The 23,473-nt window shown below is 40.1% G+C and overlaps 2 protein-coding genes across 2 annotated transcripts in view; one reads left to right on the top strand and one right to left on the bottom strand.

The window, feature by feature from the left end:
• LOC109410664 (uncharacterized) overlaps positions 1-9,652 on the top strand; it is a 113,937-nt gene extending 104,285 nt beyond the window's left edge. Inside the window, exon 8 of the mRNA XM_029875796.2 lies at positions 8,711-9,652. Within this exon, the coding sequence (XP_029731656.1) occupies positions 8,711-9,081 (371 nt within the window). The 3' untranslated portion in view covers positions 9,082-9,652. The remainder of the gene's footprint in view (positions 1-8,710) is intronic.
• LOC109410665 (phosphatidylinositol N-acetylglucosaminyltransferase subunit A) lies at positions 9,546-21,255 on the bottom strand. The gene is made up of 5 exons (XM_019684203.3): positions 21,086-21,255; positions 20,687-21,023; positions 20,509-20,626; positions 19,686-20,451; positions 9,546-10,091 (listed from the first exon to the last, which is right to left on the bottom strand). The coding sequence occupies exons 1-5, from the start codon at positions 21,094-21,096 to the stop codon at positions 9,782-9,784; spliced, it is 1,542 nt and encodes a 513-aa protein (XP_019539748.2). The 5' UTR covers positions 21,097-21,255; the 3' UTR covers positions 9,546-9,781.
• Positions 21,256-23,473: the final 2,218 nt, after the last annotated feature.

The following is a 23,473-nucleotide window of genomic DNA, read 5'->3' as shown; positions in this document are numbered from 1 at the left end:
GCTGGAGAAATTCGTGGACAAATCCCTGGAAGAATCCCTGAAGCAATTCATGAAGGAATCTCAGGAGAAATTCCTGGAGAAACGCCAGTAGGAATCCCTGAAAAATTCCTGAGAGTATTCCTGGAGAATTTCCTAGAAGGATTTCTGAAAAAATCCCCAGAAGATTTTCTGAAAAAAAAAATCCTAGAGAAATTGCTGACATTATTTTTGAAGGATGCCCAAGAGCAATTTCTGAATCAATTCCTAGAGAAATTGCTGGAGGAATTCCTGAAGAAATTCTTGGGGTAATTACTGGATAAAATGCTGGAGAAATGCCTGGAGGCTTTCCTTTGAGAATTCCTGGAGGAATTCTTGCAACAATTACTGTATGAATTGCTGGGATAATATCTAAAGGAACCCTATAAGAAATTTCTGAAAAAATCTCTAAAATTGTAGAGAAATTTCTGGAGGAATTCCTGGAGAAATCCGTGAAGGTATTTCTGAAGGAATCCCAGGGGGAATCCTTGGAGAAATTCGTGGAAAAATCCCAGAATTTTTAGCGGAATTTCTAGGGGAATCCCTGCAGCGATACCTGGAGGAAAATCTGGAAGAATTCTTGGAGTAATTCCTGAAAAATGCTAGAAGGTTTTCCAACAGAAAATTCTGGATGAACTTCTGAAGGAATCCCTGAAGGGTTTCCCGAAGAAATTCTTGGATGAATTGCTGAAATAATTTACGACGGAAATAATTTATGAGTGAAATTCCTGGAGGAATTCCTGAAGAAATTCCTGGAGGAATTTCTTGAGGAAATTTCTGGATGAATTCCTGAAGGAATGCCTGCATAGATTTCTGCAGGAATCCTGAAGCAATCTTAGTTGTAGCTCCTGGAAGAATTTGTAGGAATTTCTGGAGGAGTCCTTAAAGCAATTCCTGGAGGAATATCTTGTAAGATTCCTGAAAGAATCGCTGAAAACAAATCCTGGAGAAATCTCTGCAAGAATCCAAGGAGGAATCCCTGAAAGGATTCCTGAAAATTTTCCTGTTAGAATGCCTAGGAGAATTCCTGGTGGAATTCTTGGAGGATTCTCTGAAGTAATCCCTGGAAAAATCTTTGGAGAAACTCATGTAGGAGTCTCTGAAAAAAAAAAATCCTTGGAGGAATCTCTTGAAGATTTCCTGGATAAATTTCTGAAACAATTCCTGGTGGAGTTCTTGGAAGAATCCCGAAAGCAATTGCTGGAGGAATCTCTGGAGTAATGCATGGAGGAAGTCCTGAAGGAATACATTGAGGAAACCCCGGAGGATTTTTTGAAGGAAGCTCTGAGAAAATCTTGTAGGAATTCATGAAGGGATCCCTGGAGGATATCCTAGAGAAATTCCTGTAGGAATTCCTAAAAGAATCTCCTCATGAACTCCTGGAGAAATCTCTAAAGGAATTTCTTGTGGATTTTATGAAGGAATCTCTCTAGATGAAAAATTCCTGGAGGAATTTTTAGAGAAATCATTGCAGGGATTCCAAGAGGAATCCCTGAAAAAATCCTACAGGAATTCTGTGAATCTAGTGAGGAATACGTAGAGGAATATCAGGAATGACTCTTGAAAAAACCGGTGATGGAATTCTTGAAGAAAATCTGGATGACTCTTCTAGGGTCCTGAAGAAACAATACAAAATTCCTCCAAAGATTCTCCCAGAAACTCTTCCTAGGATTCCTCCTTGTATTCTTGGGAATTGCAAAAAATATTATTATTGAGTTTATTGCAATAAACTCAATAATAATATATTTTGCAATTCCCAACTTTATATTTTTTTGTTCTTAGTTTGTATTGTAATGTCAAAATTTGACAATGATTAGTTATTTCATCGAACAATGTCAGTTATTATTTTTGCCCTTAAGTCACTTATTTCAAACAAACCAATGCTGATCGAGCAAGTGGTAGGTGGGAGGCTCGATTCCGCACGACAAAGTGATTATAAACTTCGTTTCACATACTTTATTTCTATAAGAACTATCACAGTACAGAAATACATCTAGCTTAGCCTACGTTGTGGTATAGATAGATTATACATTGTAAATATTGAGGTGCATATAAGATGTAGTGGTATATGACGGTAGCGTCCTGCACCGATAGCGTTTAATCCGAACAAATGCCATTCCATCCGTGCACGTCAGGTGTACTGCTTCAGAAGGATTATGTTCTTTCCCATCCAAGGCCTTATTTAGAGGTTTCAGCGCTATTCAGTGACCAGCTAGTAACCTTCCAAAAAGAAAAAAAAGATTAGAATAATTTTCTAATAAAACACCAAATTATCCAAAAATTCAGCATCGTTTCAATTTTTAAGATGCAAATTTAATTATAGCAAATTATGGTTAATTTTAATTTTTAAGCTCATTTGAGCTCATTGAATGATTTACAATGCAAAAATTGTTTGTCTGATGAAACAAGCGAAACAAAATATAAAATGAGGATATTCAAAAAACAAGAAATGTTTTTATGATGGCTTGAGACCCTCCCCTCTTTGGAAGGAGAGGAAGGCTAAAAATGTCCATAGTATCCGTCCTTGGAAGGGGAAAAGGCATTATTTGGAAATGGTGTTCGGGCGACAACGATTAGGCCGAACGTCATACAACCGAATGCATAATAGCCCGAATGAACATTAGGCAGAATGGCCATTGAACCAAAATGTCATCAGGCTGAAAGATCATCACGCCCTGCTGCTTATACAGTTCACTCCATCTGAGATTTTTCCTTCTTTAAGTAATAGGCTGTTCTTTCAAGTTACACTGCTAAATAGTTGATCTGAGATGTTTCCTTCTTTTAAAATAAGTAATTCTTTCGCATAACACTCTGGGGCAAAGAAAAGATCGACGAAAGATAAAAAAAAATCAGACAACTAAACACAAACTGTGTGTTTCCCAGGCAATAAGCATGTTATAGTTACGCGTGAAAGTTCGAGTGCGCGTGTGCGAAGCCGCAAAGAAGAATATCATCAACAGCAAATCCACACAAATCTATTGGACGCGCACTCCCACTCTCACTCTGACGCGGTACTATGGCTGCACAGTTAGTTAAAAATGTGGGGGTTTGTGAAGACCAGAAATGTTTCTATGGTGGTGGGTAAAGGTAAAGGCTACCAAAAATATAAAAAATGACTCATAACTCAAAAATAAATCAAACAAATTGGCATGTGGAGGGTTTTGAAGGTAAGGAATGTTTCAAAAAATGAGGGTCTGCGAGCCCTCCTTCATCTGGGAGCAACACCCACCATCCTAAATTTGGAATGTGGACATTTTTAAAAGCATGGAATGTCTATGATATTGTGAGTCCTTCCAAAGATTGGAGGAGATTCTCATGCAAACGGAAAAGAATTTTTTGCATAACTAGGAAAAAGTGGACGGCCGACGGTTATTAGGCCGAAGATCTTAGAGCCGAATGAAGAATAGCCCGAATGGACATCAGGCCGAATGTTTATTGAATCCACAGGCAAAATGATCACCATGCCCTCTTTTTCACACAGGTTGTACCTCCTGCTGCTTAGGTATAATGCTCACTCAATCAGAGATTTTTCCTTCTTTTAGTAATAGGCTGTTCTTTCAAGCTTGGAGCTGTGGTGTAGTTTATGGCAGTTGAACTGTGAACTCTATGGTCAATTTGTCCCTTCAAGTTACAATGATAAAGCGTTGATTAGCAACCAAACCACCAAACAGATTCTTTATCCGAGATTTTTCCATATTTTCAAAAAGGCTGTTCTTTTGCACTGTTATGAAAGAGTGAGCCCCTTCATATAAAAAATCAAAGAAAGTTAAAAAATTAAAATAAAATATATAGATCATCAGACCGTTCGCAATGCTGTTTTATTTTGTATGGCGAGTTTTAAATTTTTTAAAACTCGCCATACAAAATAAAACAGATTTGCGAACGGCCTCAGATAGGAAGCATGTTCTAATAGTAATATGAACTTAATCAAGAATACTGAATTATGAAAACGGATGGGGACAAATGTACCAAATGGAAGATAACGTTTACATACACTTCGAAGCTATACAACTGATTATTGAATGCAATTATTAACAAGATTTTTGAACGGTTAAATTTGTACTCATGCTGGTTATGTTCATATGTAGAACAAGTTAAGAAAATTAACAAAAACATTAGAAAAACTGTGTCGTAGTGCAAGAAGCACAAATAAAATGGGCAATACAAGGTTTGCCGGGTCAGCTAGTTTATATATAAATGTATATTGAAGTAAGGTAACAACATTGCCGCCAATAAATTGAAAAAGTAGAGGTGCATATTAAAATTAGACCAATTTACTAAAAAATCGTGAAATAAATAAAATTGCTTCAACTTTTTCTTGTGTTAAATATTTCAAGTTAAGTCAAACGTTTTTCAGAGCTCATTATATAAGTCATAAATGGTCAAAATTTCATTACAATCGGTTCATTTATTCCGGAAATATAACAGCTCAAAGTTGGCTAACGGATAATTATACCTTTTTCAAGAATCGTTATAACTTCGTGCAGAATAGCTCGATCTTTTCCAAATTCGGACAACTGATACACAACTAGTTGATCAACTTATAGTGAAAATTTGAGAATATTTGATGTACTTTTCAAAAAGTTACAGCTAGTTGAACATTTTGCCTGTCCCGATCATTTTGTTTATCGACGTTATCGGCAGGAATCGAACAATTCCCGTGCGAAGTGCCTCAAATCCCAGAAAGACTCTGGAGAAATTGCTGTAGAAATCATAGAAGGTATTTTAGAAGAATTCCTGGAATGATTATAATACTCCTCCAGTAATTATTGCAGGAATTCCTGATGCAATTACAGCTGCGATACCTATTTGCAAAAATTTCTGCTATGATTCCTCCAGATATTTCTTCGGAATTTCCTGCTGTGATTCCTTCAGGGATTTCTTCGAAGATTCCTCCAGAAACTTTTCTTAGTATTTACCCAGTGATTCCTGCTAGAAATCCACTTGAGATTCCTTCAGATATTCCTACTATGATTTTTTTCAGGAATTATTGCTGGAATTACTCAAGGAATACTTCTGGGATTCAATCAGGAATTTCTGGTGGAATTCATCACTTAGTCATGTTGGAATTTTTCAAGCAATTCCTGCTGGTTCAGGAGTTCTTGGTGCACTCCCATCCTAAGAGCAATTGCTGAAGAAAAACTCAGCGCTTTCTCTGCGGATTTCTTTAAGAGGAGCTCCAGGAAGTCCTTTAGGAAATACTCTAGTAGGGCATACTGGAATTTTCGCAGAAGTTCCTTTTGTGATTTTTACAGGGTTTTTTTTTTCAAAAGAATCCACATATTCCACTTCAAATTTCCTCAAAAATACCCGATAGGTTTTCTTCAGGAAATCCTCATGTTATTTCTCCAGTAATACTTCTTGGAATTTAACCAAGAATACTTCTGGGATTACCTCCAGACATCCTTATTGAAATTTTTCGAATTATTCTTGATAGGATTCATCCAGCATCTCCTGCTGTCATTTCTCTAAGGGCTCCTACAGAAGTTCACCCAGAGATTGTTTTTTTTTTCAGCAACTCCTTCCGAATTTCTCTAGAGATTCTTCCAAGAAAACCTTCGTTACCTTTGAGAATTTATATTGGAATTGCTCCTGGAATGCTGGTGGGAATCCTCTAGGAAGTCTTGCTGGGGCTCCTCAAGCGCTTCCTGACGAAAATTCTTCAGCAATTCCTGGAGGATTCCTGAAGACTTCAATAACTGCAAAAATACCATCTGAAAATTCTTGTGAAATTCAAGCAAAAATGCTTAAGGAAATCCTGGAAAGAATTCCTGAAGGAAATCCAGCAAGAATTCTCGGATGTATTCTGAGATGAATTCCTTGAGGAATTCTTGGAGAAATCCCTAAGGGAATCATTGGAACAATTTCTGGAGGAATCTTTATAAAATCGATGGAAGAATCCCAGCAGAAATTTCTTGCAGAATCTCATCAAGCATTCCTGGAGCAATTCTACGAGGATTTCTCAAAAGATTAATCCACCAATTCTTATAGGGATGACTGCTGGGGCTCCTCCGAAAATTCCTCCAAGGATACCTCCTAGGAAATTCTTGCTGAGATTTGCAAACATTTTCAGCAGGAATATTTTCAAATATTGCTCTTGAGAGTCCTAGAAGACTTCCTGGAGGATTCTTTATCTGCATGGAAAACCTAGAAGAAAAAAAACTTGAAAGATTCCTACCTGAAATGTCTTAAAAAACTCCAGTAACAGTCCTGTAGCAATTTCAGCAGCAGTATCTTAAAATAATCTTAAGAGGATTCCCAGTAGAAATACCTTATTCTAAATTGGAGAGCCCGAGATGAACTAGCCTAGGGCTAAAAATCTCGTTAATACAGATAAAAAAAAATAAATTGGAGAAATCCATGAATAAATTACAACAGGAATTACTGCAGGAATCCTAGCAACAAATTCTTAGTGGTAATACCAGAAGAACACTTGTAGAAATTTATGGAGAGTTCCTGGAGAAATCCTTGTTACAAATCTCTGGGGGAACCACAGGAGGTACTTTCCGGGAGATTACTTGGAGGAATCCCTTTAGATGTCTCAATAATAACTTCTGGAGAAATCCCAGCAGACATGCTCGGATGATTTTTGAGAATGAAACCTGAATGTATCCTTGGAGAAATCACTGGAGAAGTTATTGTAGAAATGTTTGGAAAAGTCCCTAGAAAAATTCATGAAGTAATTCTTGGTACAACACCTGGCGTGGATTCCCTGGAGGACTCGCAGGAATTTGGCATTTCTCCAAGGAATTTTAAAGATATTCCTTCTGTAATACCTTCCATATTCCTTCTGTGATACCTTCTAGGATCCCTCCAGAGATTTCTCCAAGGTATTCTATAGAAATCGCACTTGTGATTTTTTCAGCGATTCAAGGATTTTTAGAAATTTTTTTCATAGTACCAGCAGAAATGTCTACTAATATTTCTCCAGGAATTCTTGCTTAAATTTCTCAAACATTTTCATCTAGAATTGCTCTAGATATTTCTCTTGGAGCCCTTCTAGAATTCCTAGAGGATTCCCAGCAGAAATTGCCTGAGAAATCTCAGCAAAACTTCCTGGTGGATTCTAGTAGAAATTTTTGAGTGTTCCCCAGCATCACTTCTGGAGCAATCTCAGCCAAAATTCCTAAAAGAATTTCAAGGGTATTCTCAGCTGAAAAATTTGTAAGAAAATTTCTGCAATATAAATCCCCGAAGGAATCATTGCAAGATTTTTCAGGGAAATCACAGCTGCAATCAATAGCGTGCAGGAGGTGTATTTTATCATGAAGAACAACTTTGTAGAACATTCAAAAATTCCCAAAAATCCCTAGAAAAAGCTGAAAATTTATTTAAAAAATTACTCGTATCTCTTACTTAACTTACAAACTTACAAAAAATTACACGTAACTATTAAAGTTGAATAAATAAGGTAATAGTTTATTCGGCAAACTATCCAACAATACATTTTTCTGTAACTATGTCTTCTCCAATACTCTATTTTCATTTATAAGAAAAGTCAATCACAAATCACGAAAATTTGATAGTGAAAAGTCAATCCCTAGAGCAAAAATTGACTCAATTCCCTCCAGAAATGTCTTCAAAACTAGGCAATCGGACAAGACTGCTCAACTTTTTCCTGACGCTACTTTGAGAAACGCTGTGTGATCCAGGGAAATTTTGAACAACACTCTGAATAAAGATTTATTCTCACTATATCTGTCTAGCCCCTAGGCTGCATGCTCATTGTTCACTACCGCATTTGAAAAGTTCAGCCGAAAGTTCGTCCTTTCCAGCAGTCTTACTGTTGTTAAGCCTAAGAGTTTCTTCATAGTTTTCTTCCGGGATTTCTCCCAGAATTCTTGTATGGAATCCTGCAGGAATTCATCTCAGAATTCCTTCACGATTTTTTCCAGGGTTTGCCCCAGGAATTTCCAGGAAGATTCCACCAGGAATTCACCTAGGAATTCATCGAGGGATTGCTTCAAGCATTCTTTCAGGAAATCCTCCTTTAGAAATTCTTCCGTATTCCTCTAGCGATATCTCCAGAAATTTCTTCAAGGATTTCTCAAAGAACTCCTCAAAGGACTCCTCCAGATTTTTTTTCTAGGAATTCCTGTAGGAATTCCTCAAGAGTTTTCTTCAAAAATTTCTACAGGGGTTCCTCCCATAATTGCTTTAGGGATTCCTCCAGGAATTCAACCAGGGATTGTTTCGGGAGTTCGTTAAAGGATTGCTCCAGGAATTCCTGTAGTGATTCCATCAGAAATTCCTCTCGCGATATTTTCAAAAATTTATTCAGGGGCTCTGTCACAAATTTCAGAAATCCGTCCATCATTTTTTCCAGGAATTCATCGAAGAATTTTTCCAGGATTATCTGAAGATTTTTTAAGGACAGACTTGTTAGAGTCCCAACATGGCCGCCACAATGGCTGACTTTGGCACCTACTCACGATTTCGAGTGCACAAATCTCTTCGTAAACAAAACCAACGCACCGGCTCTTCTTATTTTAAGCTCATTACAAGTGAGCAAGAACAGAATAATAGAATGCACTGTTGTTTGGAGCTTGTTTCTTGAGATTTGTGCGTCTGAAGTTCTGATGCACTGTTGAAGCGGGATTTCAAGACGTTTGTCCTTAATTACCTAAAGGATTTCTCTGATAGTACTCTTCGCCTCTAGAATAGAAAAACTAACTTATTTTTCTATCTTTTCCAGACGAATTCTCCTCCCAGGACGAGGAAGAGGATAGAAGTGTGGCCAGTGGACTCGAGAACGGCCACCACACCAGCAATGGCCACCACCTGCACCACTCGCACAGCAACAACGGTAGCACCACCGATGCCACTGTGGATGATGGTGCTGCTCCCAACACCAACGGTAGCGGACCAATGGGAACCGGAGCGTCGGTGGTCGTCGGTCGCTGCCGGGCGCTGTTCAACTACACACCAAAGCTTTACGATGAACTGGAACTGCAGCCCGGGGACATCCTGGATATCCACATCAAGCAGGAGGACGGCTGGTGGCTTGGGGCGCTCCGAGGCCAGGTGGGCATTTTCCCCGCGACCTACGTGGAGGAGATTGCCTAAGGCCGCGGGCCGAAGTCAGGGCATTTTGTATTGTGTATAATGAAATTAACCGCTGTACATATAGGGTTTTACGTTGCTACGTGAGTAAGGTGCGAACGCGCTAGTGTGCCTGAGAATCAGTTTTAGGTCTATAGAGAAATTGTAGAGTGCCTCGAATAGTTTAGTTATGTTTTGAAAGTTTCCTTGCAAGAGAATTGTGTTTTCTTTTTAATGCCGAAGACTAATCGAAATGAAAGCTTTTTAACACATCACAACCCTCTCTCAAAGCAGAACGAGGAGGAAAATAATTGTTGAATAATTTATTGATTTATACTTTGTAGAATGTTTTATAGAAAAAACGAGATTTTAATTTGATGAAAGTCTTCCCAAAACCTCGAACAAGAAATGAGCAATAACGCAAACGAAGCAATATTCGAGTATGTAAATAGAAAATTTCGGATGCAGAAAAAAGAACCAATAGAAAATGTCGTTTTGTATTGTTTCGTATTCAATAAAATTTTTGGAAAGTTTTTTAAAAAGCTACCTATATACAAAAATATAAAACATGTCGTTATACTACACAGAAAAAAGACTCTTTTGTTTTATTTCCCAATATGAATGAGCTCGGTTTTTAAATTCTCTTTGCACAATTGTAATACCTAAAACACACACCTCAAAACTCTTCCTCCGCCAGCAGGGAGGAACCCAGCAACGTCAGTCGTCAGGAACTCGAAGCCACCGGCTGTTTGTGGCGTTTGGAGGAATGACGATGGGCGTTGTTGTTATTGAAAGACGAGTTGGACTTACCACCGTTAGGACCAGCGGAACTGGCACCAGGAATGGGATGCACGTGCACTCGGACGTCGTTCAGCGATTGGCGGCTACGGCTGGCGACGGTGCCCTCCCAGAAGGGATTGTCCAGCGGGCACCGGTCGATGTATTTGCGCGGTACGAACCAGTCCAGGAAGCGGAGTATCAGGTGGCACAGCGAAATGACTAGTAGGTACGGCCAAACGCCACTGCGCAGGCAGCTGAAAATGATACGAGAAAAAGAAATTGTGGGAAATTCAAATATTTTGATGATTATATAGGCTACCCGGGTAGAGGCGAAGAACAAACCAAGGACAAAATAATAACAAATTTTGCTATCATATCTCATTTTATCATTCCTATGTTATTTATGGATAACACCAAATATCTCACTAAGAACAAAACAATTTTACCTTGCAAATTTTGTTATTTCTGAGTTATTATTGCATAACAATAAATAACTGAATAATAACAAAATATGCTATAGCATTTAGCTTATACCGATACCGTTTATAGCAAAGAGAAACGCCAAATCATGTGTCAAACTGTTTATTATAAATAGAATCTAAATTTCTTGCAGATGAGGTGTAGGTGATTTCAACTTCCGCTGAGCGAAGCGATAGTCAGTCAGGTTTCAAGCGTTAATAAATGCACATGCTGCGGAACTGAACTCGAAGTGTTTTTCTAAAGATTCAGAAGTGGGATCGACAAAAAAGTTAAAATGGGACGAAGGAATCGGAAATCTATTAGTCAAACTCCTTTGACAACGAAGGTGGAAGGATCGGTAAAGGACGAGGATGATATTGCGGACGAAGATTTGGAATCGCTGCAGAATGAGGTTATACGACGACGGCAACCAGAAGTTTTGCTGAACATGGATCTCATCAAGGCTTTGATTGCACCATATGATGGACGGGGCGACTGCGAGGAATGGATTGGAAGACTGGAAAACTTCCAGAACATGTACACTTGGTCTGGTCTGGCAACAATGACGTATGCAATCAGCCGACTGGAAGGAACGGCGAAGGTTTGGTATGACGCGCACCGCGGAGACATCTGGAGCTGGGACGATTTGAAGGTTGCCTTGGCAAACGCATTTCCTAACCACGTTAATGAAGCAAAAATTCATTTCGAGATGCAGAAGTTTGTTCGACCGAAGGAAATGCAATACGAAGTGTACGTGTACCGTATGATGGAGATAGCCAAGCCGGCGAAATTGTCAACCACTGCAATTGTGACATACATCGTACGTGGATTGAACAACACAGCTATGCAGACACGATTGAAAGGAGAATATTTCGAAGACTGTCAGGACCTCATCAACTTTATCAAGCGATACGAAGCAGCTACAATGGAAGATGAAGCTACCGAGAGGAAGCCGCTGGATTGGCGCGTGGCGGAAGGGGACATCCGATGCAACTACTGCAACAACAGAGGACTTTTCGCTCGAGATTGTCGGCTGCGTGCGGCAGTCAATACAAGGAAAGCCGATACGGGAGCGGCTGCACGCCAACCGATGGTGCAAGGCCCGCTCGCTGGGCCATCCAAAGAGATTGGTGTTGCTGTAATCGATGAAGGTAGGGACCAAAGCGAGTTTAAAATCGTTGTAAATAATATCGAGATACGAACAGTAGGGTTGATAGACACAGGCTCACCTACACTCAGGCAAATGAATCTAAGATTATCATAACGTCTAACTTATGAAATGGTCTTTAAACAATTCATAACGGCTAGAACGATTTTCATAAGGTCGGTCTATGATGCAAAATCGACTCATAGTTTGGCTTTTATACACATTTAGCAACACGATATTCTCAAGCGTCGATAGCCACGTGGGTTGGGCAAGCGCGCAGTGATCTCGACGTTCATGGATCGATTCCAGTCTGCATCATTTTGTGATTTTTCTGCTCTTTTCATAAGTTTATCTTATGTAATTAGGTCATAATAAGCATGTTCAATTTTCATAAGGTATTCTTATGTCATCCATACTTTACAGTTATGGCTAACTTCCATAAGGTATTTTGATGAATTTCGGTAGTTTACTTCGCTGAGTGTATCACACTGATTCACATTTCAGTTGTCAGGAATGCAGGAGTAGCTATTGAGGCGGTTAATTTTACCGAAAAATACGTTGGGATCAATAATTCGGAAATATCGTTCAAAGGCGCTGTTAGGGGGGAGTTGTTGGGTGGTGGGGTTTCGAGAAGTCTCCTGAGCAAACACCTTCGTTTGTGTGTAACGTGTGTGAGAGCTAAAAGCTACATGGTTTTATTAATACATATACTTAAAGGTCTATGAGGAGTACATTTACTTACATCGGTCTCTTTTTCACCCACTCAATGAACCCAACAAGCTTATATGAGTAACAGAACAGATGTAGAACGCTATAAAGTATAATTATTTTTCATCAAGATTACAAATTCATTTTCATTAAATTCAGGCAACTCACGTTTTTATAACCTCAACTCTACAACCTATGCTCACTGACGAGAGAAAATCCACTTTTCGTAGGCTGATTGCCACCTAATCAAAGGTAGTTAGGATTAGTTTTATCGAATTCATATAATTCTAGGTTCACTTACTATTTTTAGCTATTGAAAATAAGAAAATAAAGCTTTTTAATGAAATAACAAATGCAGTTCACTTCATACACTATCGAGCATCACATCATTCTTCCTCTTCTCATTCTTTGACATCTACTGCTATCAGTTAACAGTGACAACTTCAGTTGTCACTATGACGTTTCTCCGAGGGGCGCCCCAATGCCGTGGTAGTCATATGGGATCGGTGCGAGCTACCGTAACAGGAGTTATTCGTAGACGATGATCGATTTCCATGCTACTATCGGGTTGTATTAGATGACACTATGAAGGCTCCCTTGCTCGTGGGTCGAGATTTTGTTGTCAACAATGGTCTGAAGGCGATTTATGATGGTAAAATGTGGCTCGAGCGGTCCTCCCAGTCCGCCCTCGAAAATAGAAAGGCTGAAGAAGCAGCTTGGTTGAAGTCAGTAATGAGTATCGCTGATTTTGATGACAATGCTGGATTGGATGCAAACTGCTTTGACATTGGAGATGCAAACATTGCTGCCGATGTGATTGATGAAGTGAAACATGCTGTGAAGGAATGCTACTTGGATGCACAACGACCACAATATCCAAAGGTGTGCTTCAAAATGAAAATCGATTTGCTTAAGGAAGAACCATTCAGTTTCACTCCTCGGAGGTTATCATACAGTGAGCGTTCGGATGTTGAAAAAATCGTCACGGATCTCTTATCAAAAGGAATCATAAAAGAGAGTTCATCACCATACGCGAGTCGGATTTTGTTAGTGAAAAAGAAGAAATTTTCGTTCCTTGAACAAGTTAATCGTAAAAGACAGGTTCCCTATGCCGGTGATAGAAGACCACATCGACAAGCTACAAGGGAAGAAATACTTCTCAACTCTCGACCTCAAAAGTGGATTTTTCCATATTCCTATTGACGAAAACTGTACACATTATACTTCTTTCGTCACCCATATGGGGCAATTTGAGTTCACGCGTGTTCCGTTCGGGTTGTGTAACTCTCCTGCGGTTTTTATGCGTTTCATCAATTTGGTGTTCAAAGATCTTATTCGTGATGGCAAAATTGTGGTGTACATGGACGACGTAATGATTGCTACAGCTACAATTGAGGAACACATCCAGATCCTTCGGGAAGTTTTGTCGATAATGAACGAAAATAAACTGGAGCTGCAAATTTCGAAATGTGAGATTCTCAAGACCAACGTGTCGTATTTGGGGTACGAAGTTGACCAGCACGGTGTGAGTCCAAGTAAACGTCATGTACAAGCGCTTGAGGATTTTCCAGTACCAAGGAGTGTCGTGGAGGTGCAAAGGTTCATTGGCTTGACTTCATATTTCCGAAAATTTATTCAAAGCTTTTCTTCTATTGCACATCCACTCTATGAACTTGTAAGACAAAACACCTTCTGTTTTGATGAGGCCTGCTTGAAGTCATTCCAAAAATTGAAGGATAAACTTGTTTGTCAACCAGTGCTTGCCATCTATTCACCGTCTGCGAAAACCGAGTTGCATACTGATGCCAGTGCATTGGGCTTTGGTGGCATCCTTATGCAAGAGGGAGTTGATGGGAACATGCACCCTGTTATGTACTTCAGTAAAAGGGCATCTGATGCTGAATCCAGACTTCATAGTTTCGAGCTAGAAACTCTGGCGGTGGTTTACTGTTTGCAGAGGTTCCACGTTTATTTGTATGGTCTCCCAAGTTTCGATCTTATCACTGATTGCAATTCTCTGGTGCAAACACTCAACAAAAAGGATATCAACCCCAAAATTGCGAGGTGGTCTCTATTTCTGTCGAATTACAATTTCACTATGAAGCATCGTGAAAGCCATAAGATGCATCATGTAGATGCCTTGAGTAGATGTTACATGGTGGGAGTTGTGGAAGAGTGTGATTCATTGTCAACAGCGTTGATTGCCTGTCAGCTTCGAGATAGTAACATAGAGAAGATTCGTACTGATCTGGAGAAGCAAGAACATAAACTGTTTGAGCTAAGGGATGGCCTGGTGTATAGAAAAGACGGACCAAAATTACTTTTCTATGTACCTGATGAAATGGAGTCCAGCCTCCTGTTTGAAGCACACGAGAAAATGGGTCACTTTGGTAACACCAAAATGTTGGAATACCTCAGACGTCAATACTGGTTTCCAAAAATGAGCGAAAAGGCTAAGAAACATGTGGAAAGTTGCATCAAGTGCATAATTTTTACTAAAAAGCAGACTAAACACGAGAATTACTTAAAAAACATCGGCAAAGGAGTAGAACCATTTGACACAATACACGTCGATCACATGGGCCCTCTCCAGGTAACACCTAGAAGAAACAAGCATATTTTTTGCCGTAGTAGATGCATTTACGAGGTTCATCAAACTATATGCTACAAAAAGTACTGGGTCCAAGGAGGCAATAAAATGTCTGGAAAACTATTTCGTTCAGTATTCTGTGCCACGTAGGATTGTGTCCGACAGGGGAACATGCTTCACAAGTGATGAGTTTCGATATTTCGTTGATTCGCGTAGCGTTAAGCACGTTTTGACTGGTACCGCTAATCCACAGGCAAACGGAGCTATTGAACGGTTCAATCGGGTCATTGCACCAGTGTTGTCTAAAATTCGACAAGAGGGGGACGAACAAAATTGGGATAACTATTTGAACGAAGTTGAATTTTATTTAAATAACACTTTCTGTCGATCAGTTGACAATACACCAAGTATGGTTTTGTTCGTAGTGAATCAGCGTAGGGGCCAAGAGACAAGTATTCTGGGTGAGTTGCATGTGGAATCGAATAACGACAGGGGATTGGAACAAATAAGAGAAGCAGCATCTAAAAAGTCTGTTAAAGTGCAGGACACAAACAAGAAATATTTCGATGCAAAAGTGCGTACAAATACCACGTTTAAACAAGGGGACTTCGTCATGCTGAAAAACAATCCAGTTCCTGGTGTCAACTTTAAGTTGCAGCCGAAGAACAGGGGACCGTACATGGTGAAAGAATGTCTCGACAACGACCGCTATGTAGTTACAGGTATTCCAGGTATGCAGATCTCACAAAGGCCATTTCAGGGAATCTTGGGACCCAACACGATGAGCAAATGGAAGCCTTCAGTCGTTAATAAGGACCTAGATTTATCTGAAGAGATTGATCCCAGTGTATCAGAGGTTGATTCCGAAAATGAAGAGTTCTTAGGATTCGATGAGGATGAGATATTTCAAGGGTTCTAGGTCGAGGACGACTAGCGTCAGGTTGGCCGACTATAGCATTTAGCTTATACCGATACCGTTTATAGCAAAGAGAAACGCCAAACCATGTGTCAAACTGTCTTTTTTATTATAAATAGAATCTAAATTTCTTGCAGATGAGGTGTAGGTGATTTCAACTTCCGCTGAGCGAAGCGATAGTCAGTCAGGTTTCAAGCTTTAATAAATGCACATGCTGCGGAACTGATTTCGAAGTGTTTTTCTAAAATGCAATCATGGCAAAATAAGTTATTCTGAGCATCCTAAGTAAAATAACACCAATCAGAACTTGTTTTGTTATTAATGAGTTTTTTAGTATATATTTTATTTTAATTAGAATATTGATGAAGAGCAAATTTTGTTTTTGGTTTTTTTGGAATAAGAGCTAAAAGAACAAAAAATAATAACTCACTTAGTTCTAGAAAATAGTAAATAATAACTTATTTTGTTATTATAATATCAAACCAAGGACAAAACATTTCAGAACTTACAATACAGTTCTTTCCAATCATAAGAACAATATTTACTATTATGATGATCTTATTGAAATAACTTATTTTGTTCTTACTTTGTTCTCAATAACTCGATAATAACTTATTCAGTCATTCTTCATTTTGAAATATTTTGTCCTTGGTTTGTTCTTATAAGGACAAAATTAGTTTTTATTGAGTTACCGGTTACAAAGTCAGTTATTATTTTTGTTCTTTTAGCTCTTATTCCCAACAAACCAATAACAAATTTTGCCATTCAGCTATTCATTTTTAATGGCAAAATTTGATCTTCGTTAGTTATTTTCTTCTATCCGGGTAATCTCCTTAAATTTGAGCATAATTTCTAAAAAATAGTGAAGATTTGTATTTTTTTCTCTACGAAAAAATTAAATTGGAAAAATCTTTTTTAACGTACATTTGAAACATTAGATGTTAGCCAGTTATAGAAAAAAAATTCAGCTCAATCGGAGTATTGGTTGCGGAAATAGAGATGTATGAAAGGAGCAACTTTACTTAAAAATAGAACAAAAATCGATTTCAATCGACAACCTTGTATGGAAAGAAAAATTTCCGCTCTACTTTATTTTTTTCTTGACGTGTTTGAACTCAGGGCATGATATTACACTAAAAATGATCATCAGCTTACCGAGTTCAAAAATGCTGTAAACTAGTGTAATTAACCCTTTAACTTTTTAAAGGTTTCCAAAACATTTTCAAGTTATGATCATATTCTCATGCTTGGAAAAGGTTTTAAGGCACGATAGGTGTAAACTTTTTTTTATCCTAAGCATTCACATGAGCTTCAGAAAGCAACTTGAGTTCAATCCGTAGGCTTTCGCAATGCAAAGTGAAGTGATCTATGGCGTATATTGAAATTTGTAATATCTTCAGGGCCCATATAGCCGAGGCGGTAAACGCACGGGTATTCAGCATGACCATGCTGAGGGTGACGGGTTCGATTCCCGGTCGGGCCAGGATCGTTTCGTAAAGGAAATTTCCTTGACTTCCTTGGGCATAGAGTATCTTCGTGCCTGCCACACGATATACGCATGCAAAATGGTCATTGGCAGAGGAAGCTCTCAGTTAATAACTGTGGAAGTTCTCATAGACACTGCTGAGCTGAGAAGCAGGCTTTGTCCCAATGAGGACGTTACGCCAAGAAGAAAGAGAGAGATGTAATCGATTTTACGATATTCTGGCACTAGCACAAAGGAACCATCGCACTATCCACAATACGGCTCGGAATGCATGAGTCAATGCCTTATATTTCCATTATTTCCAACTGTCTGTTGCATGCAAGATGCAATCGAGCAGATGTTTTTAAATGTTTAACGTATGTCTTTTGTAATTTACTTTCTCACAGATTTTTGTCAGTCATTTGTTCACTAGGTCTAGATTGTGAACTGTAGTACAAAATTGTATATTTTTTCATTTATAATTTTGCTAAACGCTTTGCTACTGCGTTCTCTCTTACTTTCAATACTTTCAACAATAGAATGATCGTCATATTTTGTTTTTATTGTTTATCAGTTCATAAGAGATTGGCGTGGTCGTGAGGCATTATCCAACAATCATTTCGTTTACGCAGTTGTTCAAAGGAGAGACCTGACTATTTGCCGAACATGTTGTGTAAAAAACACGAGGATTGTTGAGGGAGGTAGGAGTTGAATGAAAAGCGAAATCGTTCTGTTTGCATTTATATTGCGGAATAGGCTTCAAACTGAAATAAGCATTAGTTTCACAATAATTCTATGATGAAGGAAAGTAGGTATGACTTACAGTTTTTTCAACGCTGGTAGGTTTCAACTCGTGTCTATGGACGTGTTTGTTGCGGACTACCATAGAAAGAAAAGTAAGTTTTTAGTCACCTTTGAACACTATTCAGACTTTGTCGAAGTTGACCATCTGACAAGTGGCATGCCTGTCTCCAAAAGTACCATCACCACCACCGTCTGCAAGAAAAACTTGTTGGAAGGCACAGCTGGTAATCACCAATGGCACTAATTTCGTCAACAAGGAATGGAGACTGTTTGCTACTGAATGGGAGTTTCAGCATTCCATGTCAGCCCCTATCACCAGTAAGCCAATTGAAAACCTGAGGCGGCGGTCAAAATTGAAAAAAAAATTGCTGAAAAAGACGGAAGAATTTGGTGCGTTGATTTTTGGTATGCGCTGTTACACTGGCGGAACATACCAAACAAAATCTGGTTTAGTCCTGCAGCCAGCCTATTCTGGCTGTAGTTTACTAACGTCTTTGGAGAATTTGATGCCGAAACCTGTTCAGAATGTACGCAACAGTATCGATGATAACACCGTCTTCCACCTTGCGGCCTCTACAGACTGAACAATACTAACATTAGACAACGGACAACACATGTAACACCCAGTAGCCCAGTGGAGAATTTTCCGTTTGACGAAAAATTTTCCCTGACTGGAGCGGGAATCGAACCCACACTCCGAGGCTTACGAGACACTTAAACGACTGACGCCGCTAACCGCTCGGCCATGAAGCCCAGCGAAAGACCAAATACCATTAGGACAAAGCAACAAGCAAACTACCAGCGCTGAAAGCAGGTTCGACGGTACACGTAGTTACATCCTGAGATAACGAAGCATTGAATTCCTGGCACGGTTACAAATAGGATAAATGACCGGTTTTATTGAAGAATTTGCCCCACATTCTCAGAATACAAATTCGATCTATTATTGGTTTCCACCCCACAACTCGATTCATCTGCCTCCCTGTAACTATGAAGCCAACTCCACGTTCTTCCTCATTGCCGCCATTGTAGTTGATGCGGTACTTGAATAAAGTGTTGGCGTAGGGACCCACCACTCGGAATTCGCAATGTCCTTGGGCAGCGTTTCTCCTGGTTTCTTGCCAATATTCTGCAATTCACGAGCCAAGAGCCCAAGGTTCATTCAAAGTTCTCACGTTCCAAGACAAGACCAAATTTTCCAATCATCGTCCTTAACCCTCCTTTGGCATTAGTCATTTTTGCTTTTCTTGGTAGTTGAAGGGTTACAGAAGACTACCTTACTGGGGAGCCTCACTGCCAACATCGATTTGAAGGGGCTGCCTATCTTTAGGTATAGCTGACTCGGTCTCTTAACTGGCAGTCTTGTCATTGACTGTCTCATTGAAGTATGAGGTAGGTAGGAACTTGTGAGGAGCAGTGGCTCAGCCATGTTATAAAATGAGGATCGAAAAACTTCGAATGATTTGAATTTTCAGAAAATTCTAATGAAAATCCCTCCCCTCTCTTAAAACATGTGGGGTCAAAACCTATTAAGCCTATTAAGTATAAATTTCTGGTCGAAAACGTTCAGAATATTTATAACTGGGAGGGAACATAGACTCATTACAATATCGATTAATGGTACGGGAAACCCTTGGGAGGCCGTAATGTCTTCGTGAAAGTTAAACGTATTCCTTTAAAACTATTCACATAGTTTTCATCAGATCTGATGACAGAAATGCCCAAATAATTAAATCAGTAGAGGAACATTTAAACTTACTTGATCATCATTTGCCCGAGTGTTGATTCCTTTTCCTGCAGCACTTTCCGGTAAACCTTCTCTGTTCGGCTCGTCACGTTGTCCCAGTTGTACAAATTTGCTACCAAGTTGTTCCTCTCGAATGGGCAAACCGCTACACCGCTTCTCCTTAATTCTCGGCATGCCCCCACCGACCCATCCATACTACCGTTCATATACATGCACCCAATCTGCTTCTTTTCGGCCTCCCGCCTAATAGCTACCATCAGTCCACGGTACACCGATTCCACCGTGGGCTCCGTCAGAATTATGAGACTGTCCGGCAGTACTTCCGGAATGCCACCCACCCGCGTTGAAACCACTTGCATCCCGCAGGATGCCGCCTCGACTATCGCCATGCAGTAGGCCTCCGTCAGCGAGGTGTTCAGGAAAATATGCCCCTGCGTGAGGACATCCCTCACCTGGCTGTGTTCCAACGCACCCAGCATCGTAACTCGGTCCTGCATGTTATTCTTCTCCCGAATTTCCTCGAGCAATGCCCGCTTGGGCCCGTCCCCACCCACAATGAAGTGGATATTGGGACAGTTTTTGAGCTTTGGTAAAATTCCTGCCAGCAGGTCAACCCCCTTGCGATAGACTAGTCGTGAAACCACCACCACGTTTATACGATCCGGATCCGACGGGCGGTGGCATGGGTTAGGGGTGAAGTGCGCTGTGTCAACGGCATTCGGGATCACCGAAACCTTATCCTGGTGCACTTTGGCGCGGAGCACTGTGTTTTCTTTACCTGCAGAATTGGAATAAAACATTAATGTCAATTCTTCTGCTAATATAGAGCACATACCCGTGTGAGAAACACAAATACAGTGATTGCAGTTCGCAAGTGAGATCTCCAGAAACTTGTTGGTCACCACAGCGGACAAATCCGCAAAACCGAACAAGCTGTGGTCGGTGAATACTGACTGAAAATCGAAAGTCCCAGTTAAAACTAATCGTTCCCAAAAAATTCAAAATACTCTTACCCTCAACCCGAGCAGCTGGCCCACGTTCATCGCCTCGTGTGCCAGCGTACTGAACGCCGAATGACCGTGCACGATTTCGATCTGCTCCCGCACCAGGATGTATCGCAGCAGCGGAATGTTACAGATCATGGTCGGCAGGATGACCTGATTGTAGAACACCTTGATCGGAATGTAGTACACCTTGAGCCCGTTGGTCATGTAGCGGATGCCCTTCCGGTCGCCATACGAGTGCGTCATGATGACCACCTTGTGGCCCCGGGACAGCAAACACTGCGACAGATTGAAGATGTGCTCCTCCACTCCGCCCATGTTGGGGTAGAAGAAATCCGAAGCGATGCTGGAAGGAAAGTTCCAAACTCAATCAAAAGGAACTTTGATTGGGAATCATTACAAACTTACCATATTCTCATACTTCAGGACCAGCAGATCACAATCACTTCAAACACTAGAGCATAATTTTACTAGGGAAAAATACGTTTTTATTCATGCAAGTCGGAAAATCACGGTTTTCCGTTCGCGTTCGCTACATCCGCTGATAGGCCAGCAGCTGACGTGCGATTTAAAGGGAAGAACGGGAATCAAAACAAAACAGTTAGCAAAGTGACGGCGGATTGAAAAGAGAGAACAAAGGATGACATTGTGAAATATTTGAATTTTAAAAGTGGTGTTCCTCATCGGCCAAACAATTAGCAAAACGATCCACTCAGAAATAAAAGTATACACGGGATTACTATTATTTATGCATTTTGTATCCGCATCTCTCTCACTCTCTTTCAGTTTTCATGCTATCTGCAGCTTAGCCTGGGTTGAAGAGAAGTGTTTCGTCAACCCAGACGAAGCACCAGATAGCATGAAAACAGAAAGAGAGTGAGAGAGATGCGGATACAAAATGCATAAATAATAGTAATTCCGTGTATACTTTTATTTCTGAGTGGAGATCAGCAGATTTGCGGATCCATCGGGGACGAACACGCAAAGATCAGTTTACATATTTTTCTAAAATATGGGTAAATTTTGCTGAAATTTGTGTAAACTTTGCGCAAATATGGGTAAATTAAAGTTATATTTTGGAAAAGTGCACATTCACATTAATGGGTAACCAGTGTACACAGAATATGCGCCCACAAGCGAAAAATAGGCAACAAAGAAGGCACGGCAACAACTCTTTGTTTTTTCGTTAGCAGATAATGACAAAATCGCTCCCGAGTTTGTTCACAACAAAAACGGTAGGAATATTTGTCTCGTTCTATTTACTTCGTGATGTTCGCATTGTTTTACAAGTGAAACTCGATTCTGAGGTTTGCAAGAGCCTTAATTAGTCCAAATGTTTATAAATTCGATGACGTGAGTCAAAAATTTCAGCAGAAAAGCCGGAATATCGTTACACGCACGGCCAGCGATGTTTGTTTTATTGCTCTCATCGCCTGACATGCGTTTGTTGCGGAGCACCTTTGTTACCAACATTTTTCGTTTTCCGTACGCTGTGGGTAACTAGCTGTCCCGGCAAACTTTGTCTTGCCTACTGCGTTTTTTTACGTTTCAAGTCCCTAGCTAAGTCCAAGTCACTGTTCAAAATGTATAGGCAAATCTGACGGAAGCTAACAACAATCCCTCCGCATCTGGTGGCAGGAATGAGAACCCTACGAAAAACGTGACTCCGCCAAAAATTGCCATTTCGCACATACACGCTAAGGTCAGTTTACCTATTTTTCTAAAATATGGGTAAATTTTACTCAAATTTGCGTAAACTTTACGCAAATATGGGTAAATAAAACTCATATTTTGCAAAAGTGCACATTCGCATTTATGGGTAATATATACCCATATTTGGGTTACAATTAGTTACACATTACCCATATTTGAGTCTTTTTTACCTATATTTGAGTATCATTTACGCATATTTGCGAATGTGCACTTTTTGGAAAAAAGGTAAACTGACCTTAGCGTGTAGGCAAAGTGCACTTTTTTCAATTTTTCGTACAGTAGACGTTCGGTCGGTGCAAACGGTTTAACTGCAATGCTTTCTAACTGCAAGTCCGGTAAGTGCAACAACCGCAACCGCTTTCCGTCAAAACGGTGTGCCAGGTTAGCCCGAATGAACAGTCGAATGAATTTTACGATCATTTTACGTCAATTGATGGGTTGTTGACGCCAATCTGACGTTGCAGTTATCGAATTTTGTTCGCTAAGTGAAACGTAAACATGTTGCAGTTATCGAACGTCTACTGTATCGAATTCCACATCGTAGAGAAACAAGCGAGCACTTTTTGGAAAGAAAATTTAATCAAAGATTCGTTGACTCGTAGGAATACTCCAACAGTTGATGGCTTCGACGTTTAATGCGTTTTGAACCCACGGCATCGCATTCGTACAGAGCAGCTCCAAGCTTCCTCACCACAGTTGCTCGAACCCAAGCAGGCTTCTTCGGGTCACGGTAATCTCTGGCGTAGACTGTATCACCTATTACGAACGCTCCAGTTCTATCCGAATTCACTCTACGCTGTCGTCTGGTACGATGTCTTCAGGACGTCGAACTTCAACAACATTCCCCTTCTGCGATTTGATTTGAACGTTCTGTGGCACTCCTCACAATTCCTGTTTGATGAGCCTCTCCTTTGAACGGATGCAGACCGTATACCTCGCCGTTCTCCTCCAGTTCTCATTTCCCGTGGACGCCTTTTTCAAACTTCGGGGCTCTACCGTAGAAATAACCTCACGCTTGCTGTTTTTTCTCAGCGGCTTACTGTGGCCTACAGCAACCGACGACGCACCAAAATCGATTTTCAG

Source organism: Aedes albopictus, chromosome 3 (assembly GCF_035046485.1).
Source record: "Aedes albopictus strain Foshan chromosome 3, AalbF5, whole genome shotgun sequence".
NCBI lineage: Eukaryota > Metazoa > Arthropoda > Insecta > Diptera > Culicidae > Aedes > Aedes albopictus.
This window is presented reverse-complemented; position numbering and strand designations above follow the sequence as displayed.